At 37.1% G+C, this 22,920-nt stretch overlaps 2 protein-coding genes across 2 annotated transcripts; one reads left to right on the top strand and one right to left on the bottom strand.

Moving 5' to 3' along the window:
- Positions 1-1,289: 1,289 nt before the first annotated feature.
- Positions 1,290-6,077, top strand: LOC135155681 (uncharacterized). The gene is made up of 4 exons (XM_064105586.1): positions 1,290-1,450; positions 3,801-3,954; positions 4,084-4,459; positions 5,073-6,077. The coding sequence occupies exons 2-4, from the start codon at positions 3,843-3,845 to the stop codon at positions 5,578-5,580; spliced, it is 996 nt and encodes a 331-aa protein (XP_063961656.1). The 5' UTR covers positions 1,290-1,450; positions 3,801-3,842; the 3' UTR covers positions 5,581-6,077.
- An 8,753-nt stretch (positions 6,078-14,830) lies between these two features.
- Positions 14,831-22,518, bottom strand: LOC135155682 (small ribosomal subunit protein uS2). Its single transcript, XM_064105587.1, has 7 exons — positions 22,413-22,518; positions 19,813-19,979; positions 19,392-19,510; positions 18,261-18,506; positions 17,487-17,615; positions 16,602-16,739; positions 14,831-15,581 (listed from the first exon to the last, which is right to left on the bottom strand). The coding sequence occupies exons 2-7, from the start codon at positions 19,943-19,945 to the stop codon at positions 15,360-15,362; spliced, it is 987 nt and encodes a 328-aa protein (XP_063961657.1). The 5' UTR covers positions 19,946-19,979; positions 22,413-22,518; the 3' UTR covers positions 14,831-15,359.
- Positions 22,519-22,920: the final 402 nt, after the last annotated feature.

The following is a 22,920-nucleotide window of genomic DNA, read 5'->3' on the forward strand; positions in this document are numbered from 1 at the left end:
ATATCTATATACAGCTGGATGTTAGCAGTAAATTGAGTCCTGTACATATAAATGGTATGTATTTCAAGACGTAACTTTTGGCATAAGCCAAGTAACACCATACTTATGTTTGTTTGGGGGACAAACTTTTACAACCATCGGTATTGAATAACCTTTACATAAACTAATTAGTGTAGTGCTATTATGTATACGGTCAAAATCCCAATATTTCATAATTATGATGATGGCAATAAAGCATCATTGCGGCTGTTTTATCTCTTGCCAAAACAAATATTGGCAAACGATACTGGCCTACTTTATTTCATAAAAGATCCAAGCATTGCGGGTTTTGCATAATTTCCCTATTGTCAAATAGGGGAAAGGTTGTTTATGACAACATTTGCTCAATTTATCCACAAAACCAAAACCAATTAACTCCAAATTCATGAAATTACAAATATTACATATAAGATGAAATCATATGTCTTGTCAATTGTGATTCCAGTGTCCTATCTTACAAAGAGTTGCGATAAACTCAAATTATCTTTGATCAAAATTTCTGTAGTGAAGAGATGGGACTTTCAGGTCAATCGCACTTTGTGTTTGAAATAAAATTGATGTCTCCCAACTGTTTTAGACGGGCTTCTGATCTTCTTTTATACACTGTATAAATACACTGATTGGAATTTTAAACAATGCTGTTTAAGCCCTTTACTCCAATAACTTATAAAAAAAAACCTTTTTGTTTAAACAACAGTTGTTATAGTGACGACCTAAAACAGCGTTGCTTAAAATTTTAAACAATGTTTCTATAATGTACACAAGGCCCCGTATCACATCAATCTTTGCGACAACTTAGAAAATTCAAAGCGATTATGATTGATTGCCATTACAGGTTGGTTATCAATTTTGAACAAATTGTGCATGTACCAATGATCTTATTGCCAATTTCGTTTTTAACGATTTACTGCTAATTTACTGTGTTTTTATAGTACATAGAATGCAAGAATGCAACACATTCGATATGATACTAAACGATTTTCATTGTCCTATTTTTTAAAATTCTAATCTAATAGGGTTCTCATGTGTTTTATCACTTAGTGTATATTCCTAACCTTATCATTTAAATCGTCGCTAGTAGCCTAAACAAATTTGCAAATTCATATCCCAAATTATTGCAATTATGAAACAAGACAGTTGGATAATACAAATCAACAAAAGCCTGATTACTTAACCAATCATAATCACGATGAGCGAATTTGGAAGCCTTGGTCCCTTATCTATCTCAAGTTAGTATAGGCCTACCTCCCATTCCATGTTTATCGACCAATCAATCGGCTTAATCATTTATGGATCCACTGAGATTTGAGAAGGCTAGTTGGTAAACAAAGATCTATAAAAATAGGGTTTTGGGAATAGTTGTGAATTGATATTCATCCGAAGCAGACGGGATAGAAATAATTGGATAGAGGTGAGAGATCGTTTTTTTAATTGCTTTGATATTTTTTTACGATTAAATTCAAACAGAATCATATCTTTAATTATGTCCATGGTGTAGTGCATGGTCATTATTTATTCCGTCATTTGTGTATGAAATGTGAAAGAGATTTGTACCGTTTCATTTCGGATTTTCATTTCCTTTCTTTTACAATGCAAACATGCATTCGTCAGTAATCTTTGAGGTTTGTTCATTGTAAATAAGTTGATAGAATAGATTACACTCAATTGATGCATATGGAAATCATTTATTTTTATATCGTCACCCTGAATATATGTTTATATGCCTTTTAAAGGAGAAATATATTTTTGTACATAAAGGGGAATGCTAAATGTATAGGTGTAGAATCGTTCAAAGAACCAGCACTCTAAAAACAATAAGTAAAATTTTACCCAATATTGGGTAGAAAGCAGCGGCGTACACAGGATTTTCCCAAAGGGGGGTACATTTTTTGGAGGATATTTCGTCCGCGAAAAAATTTGACAAGCAAAAAAAAAAAGGTCTTCAAGTTCAAAAGAGGGGGCACACATTTGTTCTCATTGCATTTTTACATTACAAATTATTAATTATGCTTCTCAAGGGGGGGGGGGGCACGTCCCCTGGATCAGTTGTGACTCGTCAGGGGGCAATCTGCCCCCCCCCCCCCTTAGGTACGCTAGTGGTAGAAAGGGAGCATGCATGTTTGCTGGGCATGTTTTAAAGCCAATATTGGCCAATTTCAACGCAACATTGAGTCAAATTTAAAAAATAATTTACAACATATCTTTTTACCTAACCAACTTGCATGTTCCCATTTTATTCAATATTGGGTAAACCTTTTTAGAGTTAGTTAACAAGCACATAGCGTGCATAAATATGTGCAATTTAGGCCTACTATTGAATTTGTTAAGCAGCTGCACGTCACTTTGATTGGTGTGTTCTATGCTCCATTCCCATTCGCCTGAATGACATGGATTGATAATGAAACACGTTGATTTTTTATTAAATATATTTTCATTGTTTATTATAGCCCATATTATAGCAGTGAATTGTTAGTGAGATAACGTCTTTGTAAGGAGTGTACATTTAATTTGGTATGTATGAATATTCAAAGATGCCATGGAACTTGCATGCCATTACCACATTTCGATTTATATTGATAGGATACCTCCCTTATATCAAATACAACAGCTTTGAATTTGTTTACACTCGTGTCCTTGCGCATGAATGTAATTATCGTTAAGGACGATCATCCATAAACTAAATCAACACTATCACGCGGACTGACCGGTGATCTCTGCAGGTCCAGGCTAGAGGGAGACCACTAGTTTGATATTAACAAATGATACAATTCATTTAACATGATGTGCATTATTCATCGTTTGAGTTTAAGTGGTGATTGTATTATCAACCAGAGCAATAAAACAATAAAATTAAGCATGTTAAGTGAAGTGTGCATGAGTCATTAAAATAGATATTAAAAATACTTACCTAAATTAGTGTGAAACAGATCATTCGCTTAAATTGAATAGAAGGATCTGTCGTTGTCGCCCTCTTCGTTTGAAATATGTTGTGTTTTTAAACAATATTTTACCTCGTCCTCACTCCTTCCAGTGCGCACCCATCAAAGAAAGTCAGGAAAAACGCTAAAACAGTTTTTCTCTGTCAATCATTTATTCTTCAACATGGTTGTAAATTCATCATTCGAGCATAGAGCTATTAACAGATAATAATAGCTCCATGATTCGAGATTAATCAAAATTCAGTTATTTTTTTTTCAATCTCCATCGTAAGTTCGGGCAGATTCAATAAATATATTAGCCAAGAAAGGTACAAGGTACAATTATCTGTAAATACGTTTTCTTTTCGAAAGCATTTGTCTTTCGTCATATAAAATACCCATAAATCATTTATGGAAAAGCAGGTCCTTAAATAAATATATAGTATAAGCAATAAGTATATAAACCCTTCTTCACCTTCAGTCATCATGATAATTGTAAATAGATGTCAATTTCAAATACGAACAGATCCAGTGCCATAGGATGGCAAGGGGTGAACTCCCCATAGATTTTTAAGTCGTCAAAGTAAAATGAGAAGAAAATTATTATAAAGGGGAAGGCAAGGGAAGAACATTACTGAAAAGAGGGTACTGTTTCATAGAACAAATACTCCTTTTAAGAGAAAAAAAACTACGCGACCCTTAGGTCCCCTTGTACCAGATTAAAATACCCTAACGCCCAATGGTTATAATATAGCCTTCAATATCAATTGATGAGTAAATAAGTGCAAAGAATCCAAAACACTTTAATTGTTATAATGCTCTTTATTTCATTTCTTATTTCAGTATTTTGACTAGAAGGTTGACAAATCGGCTTGATAATCAACCATGGCGTCCGAGCATGATTTCCTCTTCTTATTCTTGGCGCTCTTCTCGCTCGTCATGTTTATTTTAACACAAGTCCTCAGTGCTCTAGCTACTGTACCTGGGGATCCAGCTGGTAAGTAACCATGGCAACAATACATCATCATTATCAAATGGCTATGCTTATCTTAAAATCTGTTATAGGTTTGTTAATCCCTTCAAGAAAGTCATCAAACATAAAACCAATTACGTTTTTTTCTTTCAGGTTGGTTTCCTAACACCACCGAAGAAGTGTCCGATGCGTACCCGGTCCTGGTTACCCCAGCAGGATGGACCTTCCTAGTCTGGGCTGTCATCTACATCTGGATGCTGATCTATGTCATCTACATCCTTACCACCATCTGTCGAAGGAACAAGAACGGACCGGTCTACATGAACCCACCCGTCATCACAGCAAACTTCCTCGCCTTCTTCACGCTGAACCTCGCCTTCAACATCGTTTGGTTGTTCTTGTTCAGTAGGGGGGAGTTCGCCTGGTCGTTGGCCGATTCGTGCCTGTTGGCGTTCTCCGCCTATATCTGTCTCTGGATCAGTCATCGCAACGTGGAGAAATATCGTGACGTCATGGAAACTAATCACAAGTAAGATGATAATCATAATGACTTGTATTCATATTAAGGTGGAAGTTGTTGAGTGTGTCGCCCTCTTGCTAGTGGCATATCTAGAGGATGACGATGGACTTGTGTGTGGACGATATTTTCTGGGGCGCACAAAAAAGAAGAGAGAGAGGTATTTAAAACCAAAGTATCCTCAAGAAAGAGGAAGGCCAATCGTCTGATGTGATACCAGAGGCAACATTTTTAGAAGATGGAACGAGTGCGGCTTGCCACTTTGGATCCACCACTATATCGCTTTAGCCCATGCTCACATCAGCAGTAGATGGGAAGATGTAATGATATGTGTGTGTGGGAGGGGGGGCACAGTGTGACTATGTAGGGTGATGGTAAAGTGTGCGTAGTCATTTGTGTGTTTGTCACATACCCGTTAAAATGTGTACGTTAACTTTGTTAGATTATTTGAGCGACTTAACGATTTATTGTTACAATGTTCTCTAGAGTGGAGATTGTGTTTAAACTGTAGGTCTATGTAGGCAGGTCAGAATTCATTGATTCTGTGTAATGAGAGAAGTCATTCCCATATCATAAATGAATTATAAGTGATTCTATGAATTATTTTGTATTTTTCATCTTTCAGGGTAGATCTGTGGTGCAATCGAATCCTTCTTCAGAATGGTTTAGCTGTATACGCAACGTGGACCACCATCGCAACACTGATCAATCTCTCCATCGCCCTCACCTACCTTGCTGACGTCAAGAACATATCAGCTAGTCTCATCTCTCTCTCAATCCTCACCGCCGAGGTCGTCGTCTATTTCGTCATCGATACGTTCTACTGGGACCGATACCTTCGTTATACATTCACCGTCTACCCCACCGTCATTTGGGCCCTGTCCGGGGTCCTGTCCGAGAATTGGGACCAGGACACGAAGACATCGATCTTCAACGCCGTTTTGCTGGCAGTAGGATGTCTATGTTTCGTCATTAAGATAGTCTTGGTGGTGTTTGTTAGGGACCAGTTGGATTCCAAACCTTTTCCACAATCATCAGGGAAAGTTAATAAGTACATGCTAAATGACGAGGAAAGTGACGTGCCGAGTATCACAATGACAAATAAGAAGCTTTACGATAATGCAGTTAATTAAACAGAGACATGTAATTGAAAGGAATACTCTTTTTTCTTTGTACAAAGCGGACATTGTTGTACGCAGGGCGACCGGGCAGGAGTCGGGATGCTGTTGTCCTACAAATGATAAAAGTGTATAAGAAGAAAAGAAGAGGAAGAAGAAGAAGAAGAAAAAGAAAGAAAAAGAAAAAGAAGAGGAGGAACAGAAGAAGACCTCATCCGTGTCTTCATTTTCTTATATGTACTATATATTAGATTTAATTAGTGGGTTAATATAGAATTGCACGACACATACATCTCTTTTGATAATCTTCTTTCTTCTTTCTATCCTCTTCTTCCTTTTGCTCATTTATTTGTTGTGACTACTAGAAAAATCATAGGGGCGTTTGTTTCTGGCCTCTTGTATATAGCGTCGCACCAATCTAGAATCTCAACGTCAAATATTATATAACAAACAACCTCTGTAAATGAATAAATGTAACATAAATAATCAATGATTCATTATGAATTTTAAAACTTGTGTATTTGTTTTGCTTTATTTTCATTTTATTTTTTAGATGCGAAACGATGAGTTTTCTCCCCCCTCCCCCCTCTTTCTCTTTCCACACACATAATTTCGTTCTCATCAACCACAAATTCGATGGTTGATACCTTTTATCTTTCAACAGACAAGAAGGCATACATGAGTCCCATATACTTTATACAAATAGTCATATTTAAACCATTTTCGTTTTAGTTATTTTCATTTCATTTATCTTCATAATAACAGCAAAATAAATAAGTTTTTTCACATTTTTAAATCATCAGTAGAAATAAATTCAAATTAAATGATGAGAATAATTATGTCACTTAATAGCTTATAATGAAGGAAACATCTAAACGCATAGCATGTGAATCAGGTTCCCTATAGCACAAGCCAATGGTTTCAATATTCACCAGTTCATATTTTTTACGAAAACAATGTGAAGAAGAAAATACCGTTCAAAACCACACGATTGGTTTAATAATTTTAGAGTAAAATTCAATATTAATAATGATATAATCTTTTAATTGGTTTCATTTAAATCATCATTATCGTAACTTGTCGCCGTCGTTTTCATCATCATCATCATTACTCGTAATCAACAATCACCAGCATCACCATCGGCGCGTTCATCACAGACATTTATCTCTCTTATCATTATCCGCTTATTCATAATTATCTGTAATTACATATCAACTCTGCATGTTTATTTTTTGTATAAAAAATCATAGGGCATATGTCTTATGTTGTTATAATTTCAAGCAATATATACTTGCATCTGTGCATTAACAGTGCTTCTTTCAGAATTGACGAATGTCGATGTAAAATAAAGTATAAATCTTTCAAATAAATATAACAGAATATGAACCTTGGATATCTGATATATGTGACAGCTCTTACATATTTTGTTAAAAACACAATGCAAGTATATCCACTTATCTACGATGCATTCCCAAATTGCACAAGCCAATGTATTTAAAATTATGCTATATATATATATATATGTATATATAAAATTTTTCATTTTCTTGGAAAAGGAACATAACAACCAAATTCTTAGCGTCGATATTTAACATGTACAAAAATAAATACTGTACAAAGTACGAAGCCACGAGTTAATTGACTTTTCTTAACAGATAGCCATGGCCATAGCACTAGGAATCGCGGGTACTGGGGGTGCATCAAAATTTTCTGGGGGTTCTGCGTATGTTATGCACCATGGCATAGGCATCACCCCCTAAAAAATCATGTTGGTATGCTACTCTGTGGAAATGGAACGAAAACCAATTATTTTCTGACCAAAAATCCCTTTCCTTTTGGACATCCCCCGAAGACAAACAATGTAAAATACAGGGGGTTCCCTCGGTTCAGAAAACTGCTAATACTATGTCAGGTTGCAGAGAAACAACAAAAAGACGCCATCCTGATCGCTAGAAATTTGGATGATGAATTACCAGATTTAGTGGCAGATGCCAGCAGGGCGGGCTTTTTTTATTATCGGTGGCGTCATCGACAAAAGAGGGCGCATTGTCAAGGGGATGTATAGAATGGAAGGGCAAGTAAATATAATTCCGAACATCGATCTTCTCCGACATGTCATGTAATTGTCACCTTTGAGCATATAGGCCTACTTGAGATACGGGCTCGAGATTTCTAGGGTATAATTATGTCGTTTCTGTGGGTCAAGTACTAGAGTTTAATCTTCACTACAAGTTGTTTGAAGAGTGGTTCGACTTTTTTTTTTCTGAGAGACCTAATTAAGCAGCTTTATTTTCTCTTGGTCACCACATATTTCTTCTCCTCCCGTAATCTATGACACAATGTGTCCCACAAAAAGGAGACCGAGGTTCCCAATTATTTATGGTCTTTCATTACATTGTCATAAAAGTCAATTTTTCTTAATAATTTTAATACCAATAAAGAGTTTGAAAATTTAATGTCAAAACCAAGTTGCATAAAAAAGTGGGTCCAGATTTGTCTATGACGCTACAACCTAAGAAAGCTAGTTAGCATATATCTTTTGTTTCATTTGTTAAGGGTCGTGTGGTCCAGTGGTTAGAGCATTGGACTCATAATCGCAAGGTTGTGAGTTTGAATCCCAACTCTGCCATTGTCTCCACTTTGATAAAAAGGCCCAAGAGTGATATCTGTCGTCTATTACGTCAGCCACTATGACTGATTAACCTAGACGTAAAATGTTTCCAAGGTAATTGGTTATATACCAGCTTGGCGTTTACCAGCAAAAAATGCTGTCCTGCCGAGTTCCTACGGGAGTTTACCACAAACAGAAGTTTCTTTACACACTTTCTTAAAGGGATAAGTCCACATTTTTAAGTTTCGCTTAATTTCACAAAACAGTTATATGCACATCCTTGTCGGTATGCAGATGAGGGGACTGATCATGATGACATCACTCACTCACTATTTCTTTTGTATTTAATTATATGAAATATGAAATATTCGAATTTTCTCCTCAATATACTGTGCAACAAAGTTTTATTTCTCCCTGAATGTGTGGAATTACCATTGTTTAACATGGTATAGTTCAGTCACTTTGTAAGTCCTTATTTTTAAATCTGTAAAAATTGAAATATTTTATAATTCAAACAATAAAAAACAAAAGAAATAGTGAGTGAGGGACATCATCCGATTCTCTCATTTGCATGTGACTAAATTGTGCATATAACTATGTCATAAGTGAAACTTCAAAATGTCATAACTTCCTTATTTTACATCTGATTTTGATGAAATTTTCAGCATGCTTGTCTGATTTTTCTCTATTGATTCAAGTCAACATTTTTCGAGTTGGACTTGACCTTTAAATATGTTAACTAATCTATGAAAAGAGAGTGGATTTAGATTTACACGTATGTCCATGCGCAAATCATTTCTGGTATACCTCATAATACATATTGTCTTTACTCAGCAATGTGTGAACAGTTCACTAAGTAATTTGGTCTAGAATCAAAGAAGAGATTCCATTCTTACGATTAATGTTAATTTCATGAACGAAAATATTCAATTATTGAGATAACTTTCGCTAAAGACGGGTTTCCATTTTGTGGGACGCACTGTATGTTAGATTGTAACTTACTGTACATAAAATACTGTTATTGAAAAGGATAAATAAATTACAATACATGGTTCCGCTTCCTAGTCTACGTCTGCTAGTTGATTAGGAGGATGGCTTACAGGTACAGTGTCATATGCAGGTGGACTATCACTTTCCCTGCTGGAAACATCCATCCTGTTGACTTCAAGAACTGTGTCATATCCAGGAGGTGGCTCCGCTGTGATCCGACCTTGTCCTGACTGACTATCGAATCGGGATAACGAATTGTAGTCAGGCGGATTGTCTACGTCGGTTACCATGGGATCTTCTGTAGGTCTGTCGTAATGCTCATTCAAAATATAGGCATGAAAGGAATCATCTTGATTTATCTCCGGCGAGAAATTTTCCACGAGCGAATGGTCCGTGGGATCATTAGGAAAGTCCAGAGCGCGATCGTATTCTGGAGGCGAGATATTCGGTTGGCTGGAGTGTTCATCACCTTCACGGGGGCTTTCTCGGTATGCCCTCCATGTACCGGCATCACAATACATCACACCCGGTAATTCTGGTTCGCGATCGCTCGATTCCTCATCCGGAGTACAGTATCCCAAACTCAGAAGAACGCAGTAAAGGAGGAGAAAACATATTGACATCCCAAACGGGAGAACGAGAAAATACATCACACTAAGATAGGGATCGTATCTGTAACATACCACGCGTGTCCAAGAGCTATATGCATAAGTTGAGTTGATGGAATGCTGTAATACGAGATAGACATCGTTTCCTGTAGGTGCATCAAGTTCACAGTAAGTGTCAGTATAAGCCGTGCAATTACCTATCGGATTCGGTATTTCTAATTGACGTTTGGTGAACTGGAGGTCCAGGGAGGCCGAGAAGACATCCTCATCGTTTTGACGTCCAACTCCCAAAAGGAAATACCATCTTTGATCCAAGAATCCACTCGTATTGAACGAGACTGTGGTCACTGACGGGCAGGGAGGGAACTGGGCGTAGAGGAAGACATCTGAAGATTCTGGATCTTGATCCTTCGAATTCGACCATCTCTTCATTTTCCCGTGATCACTGAAAATAGGAATAGTTAACGTTGCGTCCTCACCGCGCAACCTCTGACCACAGCTTGTGACGTCAACACGTGATGAACTTGGGAGAAAATAGGACAGGTTTCTGAGTTTTGGTCCTTGGAGGTAAATGTCTTCTGTGAAAGAATAAGTAGATGTATGGTTGGAGTATACTGGACGTTCACGCGATGTTGTTGCATGAGTGATGATGCCATCATAAGCACCATCCAATAGAAGAAGCACCCGGAATCCTCTGCAAAAATGAGGAAGATTTTCAGGTCGCTGATTGTACAATATGTAAGGTTCTTGTTTCTCCATCATTATTTGATCTCCTTTACTTGAAACATATACTGGATAATGAAAGAAAATCGCAAGCAGCGCGAAAAGAAAGCTGAACGCTATAAATCCAAAGCTAATAGTGTAAATGATCACATAATGTAAACGATTTTTACAACAGGTCATTATTGCAGTAGACACAAGTTCATAAAATGTGTTTAAAAACGATTCATTCTATGATTATATCTCAAAGAAAACTCACGACCTTGATAATGGATATTGTGCAAGCAGCATTCTTAGATATAGTTATTTTGCTTGGTTGTTTTTTTCAGTGGAAATTTTGTGTGGACTTTGGAGTCTGATATCATCTGCCGCAAATATAGACTCGTCACGTGACATCTTATCAACTGGATACTGACGTCATGGACAATAAAATACAGTTCGATGGAAAGGTACAAAAGCTACTGAGCGATCAATGATTGGTGATCAATAAAACAATAAAATAAAAAAACATCCTCGTTTCACATTGGAACATCCAGGGATGGAGCTAGAATTACTGAATTGTGGGGGGGGGCACAGAAATTTGTTCCAATTATTGGGTCTTTACTCTGATAACAACAATAATAATAATGAAAATAATATTAATGATAATCAATGAAAATAATAACAATAATAATTCTAATAGTAACATATAATAATGATGATTAATATGGCCATTTATATAGGGACATAGTTTCACCCACCCTTCCAAAAGGGGAAGTGGTATGATAAAAGGGGCAATTATTTCAAATGACATAGGTGCCAAGAGAGAAGGGCGCGGAAGGGGGGAGCAGTCAACTAACTCCCTGTCTAAAAGTGGAAGAGGAAACGCAGTTTTTTTTCTAAAGTCAAAAAGTATTAATGAATTCGAACTCCGAAGTCCACGAGATCGATCGCTTAACCCTAAAAGGACTGGGCTATTTGAGATGTATGGATGACTGGAGGGGTGGGGGGGGGGGGGCATCATGCCCCTTTTGATCTCGGCCGCCGTTCGCGCCGAAATTCGGCACTCACATTTTTTTTACCATATAAACTACAAGCCAGTATAAAAACAATTTTTTTTTTGTTATGAATGAAATATGCAAATTTATTAATGAAAAACATTATTTGCATATCTAACAACCAATGTAATAAAGCAGACTAATAAGAACAAAAATAATCACCTTTTTATGAATTTCATCCCTCATAGACTTCGTACACAAATTATAAAAACGTATAATTTTCGGTATGACATTGCCTTGTAAAAAGTCATGTGGCGTCGCGATACTATAACCGTATGTCGCGCATTTGGTCTCGGAAGTTGCGCAAGACTTCAAAGGAAAGTCATAAAATTTTGCGGCGCTGTCTTTTTGCGTTTCGAAATATCGTGCGAAGCGTTGAGGGGGGGGGCATGATGCCCCCAGTCCTTTCAGGGTTAACCCACTTGGACTCGGCACCTTCTCCTAGCCTTGGTTGATGAAACCAGGGATGTGTTAGAAAGGATAGGAAACTCAGACACAATGCATTTGAAAATCTATCGGAATACAAAGGAATTCCGATCACTGACAAAGCATTCCACGTGGGTTTGATACCCCATGTGGCGTGCCGATGTTAACCCTTCGGAGACGACTGGCTTCTGCAGAAGCAAAATATAAGTATTTACTACTTTTGTCTCTAGAAGCATTGGTTTGGATCAATTTCTTTTGCAAATTTCAAATAAGTTATGGACAACAAAAAGAAAAGCCCATGTGATATTTGCATGCCAAAATAATACAAAAGATTCGTTAAAAAAAAGAAGACTTATACAATTTTTAAACTGCTTATAAAATTGACTAATATCAGCATCTTCCGACAATTTGCGCTATTTCAGAGCTCACTCATAATGAAAGATGTATAATTATGAACATAATTTGTACAGTAATTTATGCGTGTTCTTGCGTGAATCTGGGATAATTAACTTTTAATATTACTCGAATTATGGTTCTTTCTGTTCGCTGATACCGGCCCATTATGCCCACAAAAAGTAATGATGCATCAGAACTGGACAAGCCAAATGGAATCTGACTTTATCTTGTTGCTCCGAGAAACTGTCGCCTGAAATAAAAAAAAATGTTCGTATTATTGACATTTGTATGTCATTGTTAAAACATCTGTTTGATACACATTATCTTGTCGTCGGCTCGTCACATGGGGTTAAAGCAGGCTGGTACATTCCTATCCTTTCTGACACATCCCTGATGAAACAGAGCTTTTGCATTTCGGCATTGCAGAGATAACGAATCTCATATGGTAACTGGTCATTTGGTCTAGTAATAGCATCCTTTCTCATGCTAGTTTGGTATCATTCTACACATAACGTACTGTGATGGGAAAAGGGGATGTTTCATGATGCTGTTATTTAAAGTTAAGACAATTTTACAAATTACCACCTTATGCACAACTGGCAAACTCTTCTTGCGTGCTCAATTAGATTATCCATCTTTTTAAAATTCATCAGCTAAAGTAAAAATCGGATGGTTTGTAGGTTGTATTCTATCTGATTGCAAAGTGAAAATATATCAAAATACTTTTATTAGTGTTGGAGGAAATTAAACCCCACTCATTTACACAAGAACGGGTCCCTTGAAGTGTGCAATGTATGAACAGCTTTATCACATATAACCATGGTCTAATCCAATTACTTCTGGAACCTGTATGTTAAAGTGATAAAGGTGATTTGATTAGATTCTGATTTAGACTGTGTATTGAAATGGTTATGATTGAACCAAGTGGTAACATGACCCGACATGCTTTTGACGTAGGTTCAAATGAATGAAGAAATACATACTATTGGAAAAGATGGTTACAAACCTTGGCCCGACCATGGATTCCTAACCATTTGAATAAGGTAGAAAAGGATGTATCTGCTTCATTGACAGTTTGGTCACCATCAACATAACCACCATCACTGTTATCACCATCACAAACCTTATCTTCAACATCCCCGATATCATGACCATGACCATCAGTCCATCACCATCATGATAACCGCCATAATCTCCATAACCAGAGCTACCAACCTGTACAAGAGCATTCCAGTATTTTTAAAGCTGAAAATCAGTATTTTTTTCTGAGTATATCGGTATTTTCAGAGAAATACCATACAACTAATGAAAATGACCTTCAGGAATCGGTATTCTGCAAGAAACCGACAGTATTCTTCTCATTTCTAGGAATGACTGAAAACCAGGGCCCGTCGTACAAAGAGTAGAGATTTGTTTGGATCACTTTTATGGAGGGACAGCAACATCAACATGTAATTATGCATGCTTGTTCAAAATATTTTCTAGTTATGATGTATATTCATGCATTGTCTCTTAAATTTACTGTGCTTCTCTTTGTTTACAAAGGACATTGTGCAAATTTCCTGTAGAAAAATTTATGACACTGATGGATTTCCATTGAGTTACGATTGATTGGATCAATCGCAACTCTTTTTAAGACAGGCCCCAGTACTACTTGGCAGCTATTTATAACCATCAAAATAACCATCACTATCATCATCAGTTATCATCATACCTATATGTGCATTTTATCATCTACTTCCACAATCATAAGCGTACAGTCGCACATTTTTTTTATTAGGGTTAGAGGAAATTCAATCCCACTCATTTACACAAGGACAGGTCCTGGAGTCAGTGTGCAATGTATGACAGCTTAATCATATATTACCATGGTCTAAACTCTAATCCGATTACTTCTGGAACATTTATTTATTTTTTATTTTTGTGGGGGTGGGGGGCATTAATCGATAACTACCCCACTTCAAAATTATGAAAATACTTTGTCATTAAATGTCATATATCAGTAACATTTGTATTTCATTTGCCTGAAACCACATTTAAAAAGCATATTATTGAATAATTGTGCGACTCAAGGCATTACTTGAAACCTGTACTAACCGCACAGAAACGTTGTTAGCACTAACAGAGGCCATGTTACAACCGGCAATGTGGCAGCGATGCCTAACGTTACAACAATGCATTACTTGCACACTGAAGATGTGACTGGGCTTAATGTTAGCGCTCTGTTAGGCTAACGTTTCTGTGCGGCGGGCACAGAATATGCAAAGTAAGTGCTCATAACATCAAGTTAAATTTTGCCCAAATCAAACAGATTTCTGTGGTGCGAAAAGATTTGACTTAGGCAGTCATCTGTGTAAGTTTCATGTCAATGTCCATATATTTTTGGAACAGAAATACATGTACATCAAATTGAAATCAATTCTCAACACTATCTATGCATCACCAACACCATTCAAAGGAGGCAAGAGTACAAATAATTTAAGTTTCACATGAAACCTCTTCGTGGGTTATTTATTTTGACTGGAGAACGATGTGCAGATATTCAAGCTAGCATTATGGCAAAAAGGACTAAGGTATCAAATGGATCATAATTAATTTTAATAATTTTTTCATTTGTAATTTTTTTTTCAGCTCACAATTATTACCAGGGTATTATACTAACCTTGAACAATGGATATGCTTTATTATGGTGATTAAGTTCTAGGCAATGCCAATACTTGTACCACAGCAACATGGGTTTCCCTATGACATTTGCAAGCACAAGAAATTACATGTGCTGCTTATGGCAATGGCCTCCTAATTGACCCTTCTTATGTGTTTTTTTTTGTAATTCATGATATATTGATAATGAAAGTTGATATTTGTGAGCTGTAGAAAGAATTGATCCAATGACATGAAAAAATGCTTCATCATATTCCAATTTGCCACAACGCAGATTGGTTTTTCGAATCACATTAGCTTCTACCCAATACTGGTCATCCAACAGCAAGGGATGTGATGTTGATCTTATGAGCTGATGGCCCAGTCATTAGAAGCAGCACCACCCCAGTCATCAGTACCAGTGTAATCCTGGCTGGGTGCAGCAGGAGCAGGAGCTGCAGCAGCAGCGGCAGCAGCAGCAGCTGGAGCAGCAGGGGTTGCATCAGCAACGGCCCAGTCTTCTGAGGGGCCACCATAGGTGCCGATTCCTCCGGGAGCCACAGGAACCTTGGCGGAATCAGCGGCCCACTGTAACAATGAAAATATCCAAGAATCAATCTTACATCTTGCAATCAGATGAAATGCAATCAAGAGGAAAATTTGTATCAATTAGTGGTCTCCTCACAAGAAAATGAACAAATCAATTTGTTGGAGCTAAAATCATTCCAAATGTGTAATAGGTTTCTTGCAATATTTTCCAAGACTTATCAATTCTTAGTTCAATCTCAGTCACTTTTTTATCTCAAAAGTCAAGTAGGACCTATAAATTCAAAATAATTTCATTTACTAGTTATCTAGTCTGGTTTGGTATCTAATTTTCTTCCAGCATGTGGAGGAAAGAGACTTTATCCATCTTTCAAACATTTTTGCTACTCATGATAGCACTATCAGTCACCAGTGGTGATAGATCACATGTGTGAACGTTCCTTTATCACGACTGGTGACCAATTACCACTCGCTGTCTGCCACCATTTGAGATGTTTGTGCCATGAATAAAAAGAAACAATAAATTCTGAATAGACATAACATCAAATACCTAATATAATTGGACAGAGCTCAGACCATTGATAATACTTCATAATATACATTGACCCCCTGGTTGATTGAGGGGAAACTGCATATTCTTTGACTTTTAACCAAATGACCCTGAAATAATCAAGATCATCGGCACTACATATACATGCACTAGCCTCGTTTGAGGTTGATCTGGGGCCCGTTGCAGAAAGAGTTGCAATCAATCGCAACTTTAAAAATCATGCGCAACTCGATTTTCAACCAATCAACAGCGTGCATTTGGGACTTGCGATTGATTTTTTGACTTGCGTTTAAACGCAACTCTTTCTGCAACGGACCCCTGTACACATGGATGGCTCAAAAGAAAAATTGAAATATGCTTCCCTGGGTGATAGGTCAGGACAACTAAAATTAACCTATAAAAATTCCAGCTCTGTTCATCACCCTGTTCACTTTTACAAAGTATATGCTTTGATAAGCATGTATATATGCATGGGAGAGTAGATTGACGATGTGCAATGCCAGGGTACTTACATCAGTTACTTCTCCCACAACTTGTCCTGCTGGTGGTACAGCTACAGGCTCAGCACTCCATTGTTCAGCGTAGGGCTGAGCTGGCTCCTCCTTCACGGCGGTAGCACGGTCGCGGGCTTCTTGTTCTTCCTTCTCAGCCTGAAAAACATTAAAAAAACAGATACATTGAGTTTCTAGAAGGAAAGTAATCAGACAAAGTTCTGAATTCAACCAGGAGTTTTATGCTCTTCTTTCTCAGTCTGAAAGACAAGACTACACCTGAAATGTCATTGATTAGGTGTGATTAAATACCCCTACTGTATCACAAACTTCTTTTTTGAAAAAACATTTAAAAATGAAAATAGCATTTTTCACCAATTCATTTCCACTTACCATTGATAATATGCTTCATGAAATAAGGACTAATTTTAATCACATCACATTGGCATAGATTTAGAATCATAGCTCTATGAGGAACCCATGTGTGTCTTACATGGTGCAAATTGGAGCTACATGATAAACCAGCTGTGAAAAAAACATCGCAATACATTGTCCTTAGAGTTAATGGTTCACAACCATTTTTATTTCATAAAAAGATGTGGAGATAGGGGAATAAAATATAGGATGTGGATGACATTTTCATTACCCTTTTCTTAGGTTCCTGGTAGGTTTGGATTGAGGTAACTGGGATAACATGTGTATGATAGCATATCAAGGCAGATTTCTTGTCAGAAGCACATCAAAACCTCATATATTTATAATATAGCGATAAGTGACATATCATGGACCCAACTTCATCCATTTCTTCACTGAAATTTTGATATCACAATATGTTGTTAATATCATATCTTGCAGCCCTATTGGTGACATCAAAAGCATTAAAGATTTAAGAGGTTCAATTTTTACCTCTTCTGGATCTCTGAAGAAGTAAAGATCGCACATGATCTCCCAAGTGACATCACGGCTGATAGCTCCACGGAGACGGAGTACCTCACGGGACAACATCCACCACATCAGACCAATAGAATGGATGCTCTGGTAGGAGTTAATAATAATAATAATTGTGAATTCATGAAGCACAATACAACACACAGGAATGCCAGTCAGTTTTACTCATTGGTCCTGAAAAGAAGCTAAAACATGTTACAGCCCCATACATATGTGCTGTACAATGATGAAGACTGGCATCCCCAAATACAAAGTTAGTAAAACCATGAGAAACTCACATGGCAACAAGATAGATAAATAGTTTTCACTAAAGGCAAACCAAGGAAGCTTACTTCTTTATAAAAATGCATTTTCAGGTTGGCTTAGAACAGTGTATTTAACAATGAAGACTATTCCAGAGTTTGGGTTCAGCACTAACAAAGGCATGGTCACCTTGTAGTGTAATCTTTGTTTTACAAGGTGGAATACTGAGCACAGTGGATGGGAGAATAAGAAATCAGCATTGCACTTATTGATAATGATATCAATAATAATTCAAATCATCTTACTTGTAGGGTCTTTGATCTAAAATTAAGGGGGATAAATGGAAGGATGAATGTTTGATATTTGATGCATTGGACCTGGAAAACATTGATCACATCTTTCAAGAATGAAGTTGGAAGCACAGATACTTGGTAAAAAATCATGGAAAAAATAGACAATTTGAAAGATCTGAAGTATTGTGCTACTTACCTTGTTGTTGCATGGGATAGCAATATCGACGTAGCGAAGAGGCGAGTCAGTGTTGCAGAGAGCAATGACTGGGATGTTAACGTAGGATGCCTCAGTGACCGGCTGATGATCAGAGCGTGGGTCAGTCACAATCAAGATACGAGGCTCACGGAAAGCAGCTTGGATCTGATTGGTGAATGTACCGGGTGTGTAACGGCCAGCGATAGGGGTGGCACCAGTGTGGGCACCAAACTTGAGCACAGCACGCTAAGAAGGGACAAAAAAGTAGAAGTGTAATACTTGACACCACAGTTACAAAAGATCTGGTAAAAAAAATCAAAACACAGATTGGAAATGTGACATTTAGCAAGGCCTTGGCCTTCACAGATTAATATACATATCACCATTTCTCCCAAACCAAAGGCAAGGGTGCTGTGAATCTCATTGGGCAGCATATCTTGAGCTTTTACAAAGGGGTAAATTGCCAATTTGTCTATTGTCTACCTTAATTTAGTCTGCCATTCTGTCCATCATCATTTCGTTTAACAACCATTTGGCCCAATAACCATTTCGTCCAGTCATCACTTCGTCTAATCACCAGTTCGTCTATGACCATTTTGTCTCTAAACCAGTTGGTCTAATACCAATTTTAATTTCATTTATATTGCCCAATTAACACTATGTCCAATTAGCCCAAATGGTATATGGACCAAATGGCTATTGGACCAACTGTTTATTAGAACTGGTGAGTAAACGAAATGGCAATTAGACCATATGAATAGTGGACAGACTGATGGTAGACCAAATAGAAGAAAAGTTGGTAATTGGACAAATTGGCATTAGACCATTTGAAAATAAACCAAAGAAGGCATGTTAAAAGCATGAAATAAATTCCTTTCACATTGTGCTTGGGAGCATGCCAATTGCATTCTGCTTGAGTAAAAAGCCTCATGTCTATCTGTGGATGTAAGACCATTTCTTGCACTCAACGCCAATGTAACAAGAAAAACAAAGGATATAACTTACGGACCCATCGTCTCATCAAAATTTTCTCTTTTTCGAAAATTTAATAATCACAATTTAAAGCATGCTCAAACGCAATGCAAATGAACAGATCTAACATGAAGAATGATAGAGAGGGAGTAGACTTACCTGACCATATGGTCTAGATGAGATGACACAGACATCAGCTGGGTTCTCAACAGCTACAATGATACGTGCAGCCAACACAAGCTTCTCCCAGGTCTTCCTCAGGTTGATGATGTAACTCCCTGTCAAAAGTGAAAAAATATTGAATTATTTAGAGTGTTCTATGACACAAGTGGTTAGTCGTTTCCACAATTTCACATTTCTTGGCAACCATTTCCCTTCCAATTGTATGGATTCACGCAAGAAGTTTGGTTATATAAAAAAAAGGTTAAAAAAATCATTAAAATATCTGACAGAGTATACTTTTTATTTGATATTTCCAATGGCTAAATGAATTCATTATACAATAATGACTCTGAAAAGAGAATTCAGTGAAACAAAACAAATAAAGTTACAATGAAATTGTGGAATGGCTTATTCTTACCATCTGGTTTTCGTTTGTAGACATACTGCTCCATCTGGTAATCCAGGTTGCCAGAGCCAATGTGAGCTCCGCTAGCAAGAAACTTCTGCACATCCTCCTCCTTGAGGGCGAGACAATCCAAACCTCCGGACATGGTTCTGCTGATCTAGTTAACGATGGTGATCAACCTGTCAAATCAACAATCAGAAAGCCCTTTATAAATTTCAATATTTTTTTTACGACAAGGCAAGATTTTCTAATCGAGAATATTTCTACATCAAATCACAAATGGGAATAATTCAAAAGGGCACAATCAAGGCCAATGAGGAGCATTGAGGCCAATTAATAGGCATCCAAGCCCATACGTGTAGATTCATTTAAGCCCTGCATTAATTTGTGACAAGATTTCTTATGGGAATTTTAATTACATATTCCCGTTAGCGTATACCTTGAATATTTTGTTGCATTTTCTGGTAAGGCATTGAAGGCAAAGTGGATGAAAAGGAAATAAAAAATAAAATCACAAAAATATGCTTGTAAATTTCAAAGCAACATCAGTATGTAATATTTGCAAAATATATGGCACTTCCAGAAGTCTTGGTAGATGATACAGATAATAATGGATAATATCTTAACATCATTCTCCTTATTGATTAAATGGCATAACACTTAAAATTCATCAAAAACTTTAATATCAAATACAAAACGTTGAAACATCTCACTATTTTTTCCCAAAATAAATCCCCTAGGCTTTAGGCCTATATGCATAACACAGTGGTAAAAATAGTCATTTTCTATTTCTTTTATATTGTATTGCAGGCTTAAATTGAACAATATTTCATTTTTTGCAGATGTGAAAATAACGAAACTCATCATTTAACTAGCATGAAATCAGATCTATGGTAATGATGATATATTCAGGGAGGAATCTGTTTTCCATTCTGGGTATGAAAAAAATTTCATGAAATAAATACCAAAGAGCAAGTGGCCAACATCACAGGTTCCCTCATTTACCTACCGTACTAAGATACCAATATATACAATTGAACATATATTGTAACTGTTTTGTTTAATTAATGAAAACATTATTTCACACTTCCTTATGAAGAGAAATTTTCAAATTTTCAAAAAATAGTTCACTTAAATAGCACTTCATAGGTTGTGTTTCTAAACACTTTACATCCTTCCCAAGGAAATGGAATAGAAAGATGATGAAAAGGACAAAATGCACTTTTCAAAGTCCCTATTCCCCGGCAGCCATTTTGTGAATTTCAAAACTTTTCCCACAGAAAACATGTCTGGTTTTAAGTGACCAAAATATTTCACATGCGAAAAGGGGTGCAACTGGCAGCTGATATCGAGAAAAAACTGTTCTCCGCAAAAATTAAATCTTTATTATTTGGAAGTATTTCTGTATTCAAATTTGTTGAATGCATTTGATAATATGACTGAATGAAGAGTTCAGAAATATGATCCACTAATGATGCAGGGCACAAGATATGCAGGCGCTAATGCAGTTTCGCACCAACCAACTTTGAGCAAATTTCCCAGCAGTATTGTTTATGAATGACATAGTAAGTCCCTCTATCATATTTCAAGGTCAATATGCCCACTGGCACTTTTCTGAATATCACGATCAGGAACGTTTGTATATTTCGGCTTTGATCTTGATGTCATCGTTCAAAATCAAAGTCACGCATCACTTTGCTGCACATTAATTTAGCTATGGACTGAAGTTAGCGACCAAAATAATGCTGCCTAACACTACAGGTAAGCTGAAGCAGGCAAATCTTTTGGTCGATAACTTCAGTCTATATCAAAGTTACTACGGCGATGCCAAGTCTGACTGAGTCTGAGTCGACAGACTGAGTTCGAACGATATACGATAATCGCATCGAGATCGGCAAGAGCCAAAATAAAGTCGACTACAATTACAACTGTTCCCGATCACGATATTTGGCAAAATATAAAATATAAGCGAATCTGACCGAGACTTGCTATGAGTATGAGTGACATTTGCGAATTGTGGCAGGGATATCCTACCTTCCTGGGGGAAAGTCGGCCAGTGCATATTTACTTAAGTTTGCAATGAATGATTTAACGTTAGGCCTAGATCTTTGTAATTGTATTGTAATTAAGTTAGACTTTAGGCTTTAGCATCACAATGCAATGCCGAGAGTAGGTACCTAACCTAGCCATGTGCACACAAATTGTCAACACTAACAGTCAACACAGACACAGTGATGATTCCCACACTCACAGCCCAGGCAGGGAATGATTTTGCTTTACAAATTTGAATAACATTTTTGGTCATTAGACTTAGAGACATCGGCCCCGCGCCAAACTCACACGCCACAGCCACAGGCCATCGTCATCGACCGCGGCCACGTGTGTCGCTCACTCAACTGCTCGCGTCTTCCCTGTACAATTCATGGCAATGTCAATTAATTAGTTGTCGGAGCAAAATATTAATCTTAATTTCTGCAAGGCATACAAATAAAACAACAATTGCATTCTTAATAGATGGGGAAAATATTATTGTTTCATGATATTAACTTGCTTGATTACAAAATAGTATACATTTTTCTAAAATTGGGATTATTTCAGGAAGAAAATCTTACACTTCGTTCAAGCCGTATGGAGCTTTGGTGAAAAGGATGTGCTATGTATCGATCGAGCGCGCGGCGACGGACGACGTGCATGGGTCGAAATTGAACGAACGTCTGCAATATTTACAATGCTAATTGTAAAAGTGCTAAAATACATACATGTACCGTAGATATAGGGAGATAGATAGATAGATAGATAGATAGGGATGGATGGGTGGACAGATAGATAGGGATGGATAGATTTATTTTAATAGAGAGGGGGAGAGACAGACAGGCAGATAGACAAATAGATAGATAGAAAGATTGATAGAGGGGAGAGACAGACAGATAGATAGATAGGTAGATAGATATATTGATAGAGAGAGGATGGGGAGAGGGAGAGACAGACAGACAAAAAGATAAATAGATAGATAGGGATGAATGGATAGATAGATAGAATGTACAAATTTAATGCAAAGTTGACAAATGAAAATTGTGCTCTAACTCTTGCAGCGTCACATGCTCATCACAAGCTCCCATT

The sequence above is a fragment of the Lytechinus pictus genome, chromosome 10 (genome assembly GCF_037042905.1).
Source record: "Lytechinus pictus isolate F3 Inbred chromosome 10, Lp3.0, whole genome shotgun sequence".
Lineage (NCBI taxonomy): Eukaryota > Metazoa > Echinodermata > Echinoidea > Temnopleuroida > Toxopneustidae > Lytechinus > Lytechinus pictus.

Bases quoted from the DNA above. Each gene is read 5' to 3' on its own strand.
- LOC135155682 (XM_064105587.1), bottom strand. From the start codon at position 19,945: ATGTCCGGAGGTTTGGATTGTCTCGCCCTCAAGGAGGAGGATGTGCAG. The intron at 19,511-19,812 runs GTAAGAATAAGC...CACTTTTGACAG, and splicing joins CTACAAACGAAAACCAGATG to GGAGTTACATCATCAACCTG. The intron at 15,582-16,601 runs GTAAGTACCCTG...TCATTGTTACAG, and splicing joins TTGTGGGAGAAGTAACTGAT to TGGGCCGCTGATTCCGCCAA.
- LOC135155681 (XM_064105586.1), top strand. From the start codon at position 3,843: ATGGCGTCCGAGCATGATTTCCTCTTCTTATTCTTGGCGCTCTTCTCG. The intron at 3,955-4,083 runs GTAAGTAACCAT...TTTTTCTTTCAG, and splicing joins TGTACCTGGGGATCCAGCTG to GTTGGTTTCCTAACACCACC. The intron at 4,460-5,072 runs GTAAGATGATAA...TTCATCTTTCAG, and splicing joins GTCATGGAAACTAATCACAA to GGTAGATCTGTGGTGCAATC.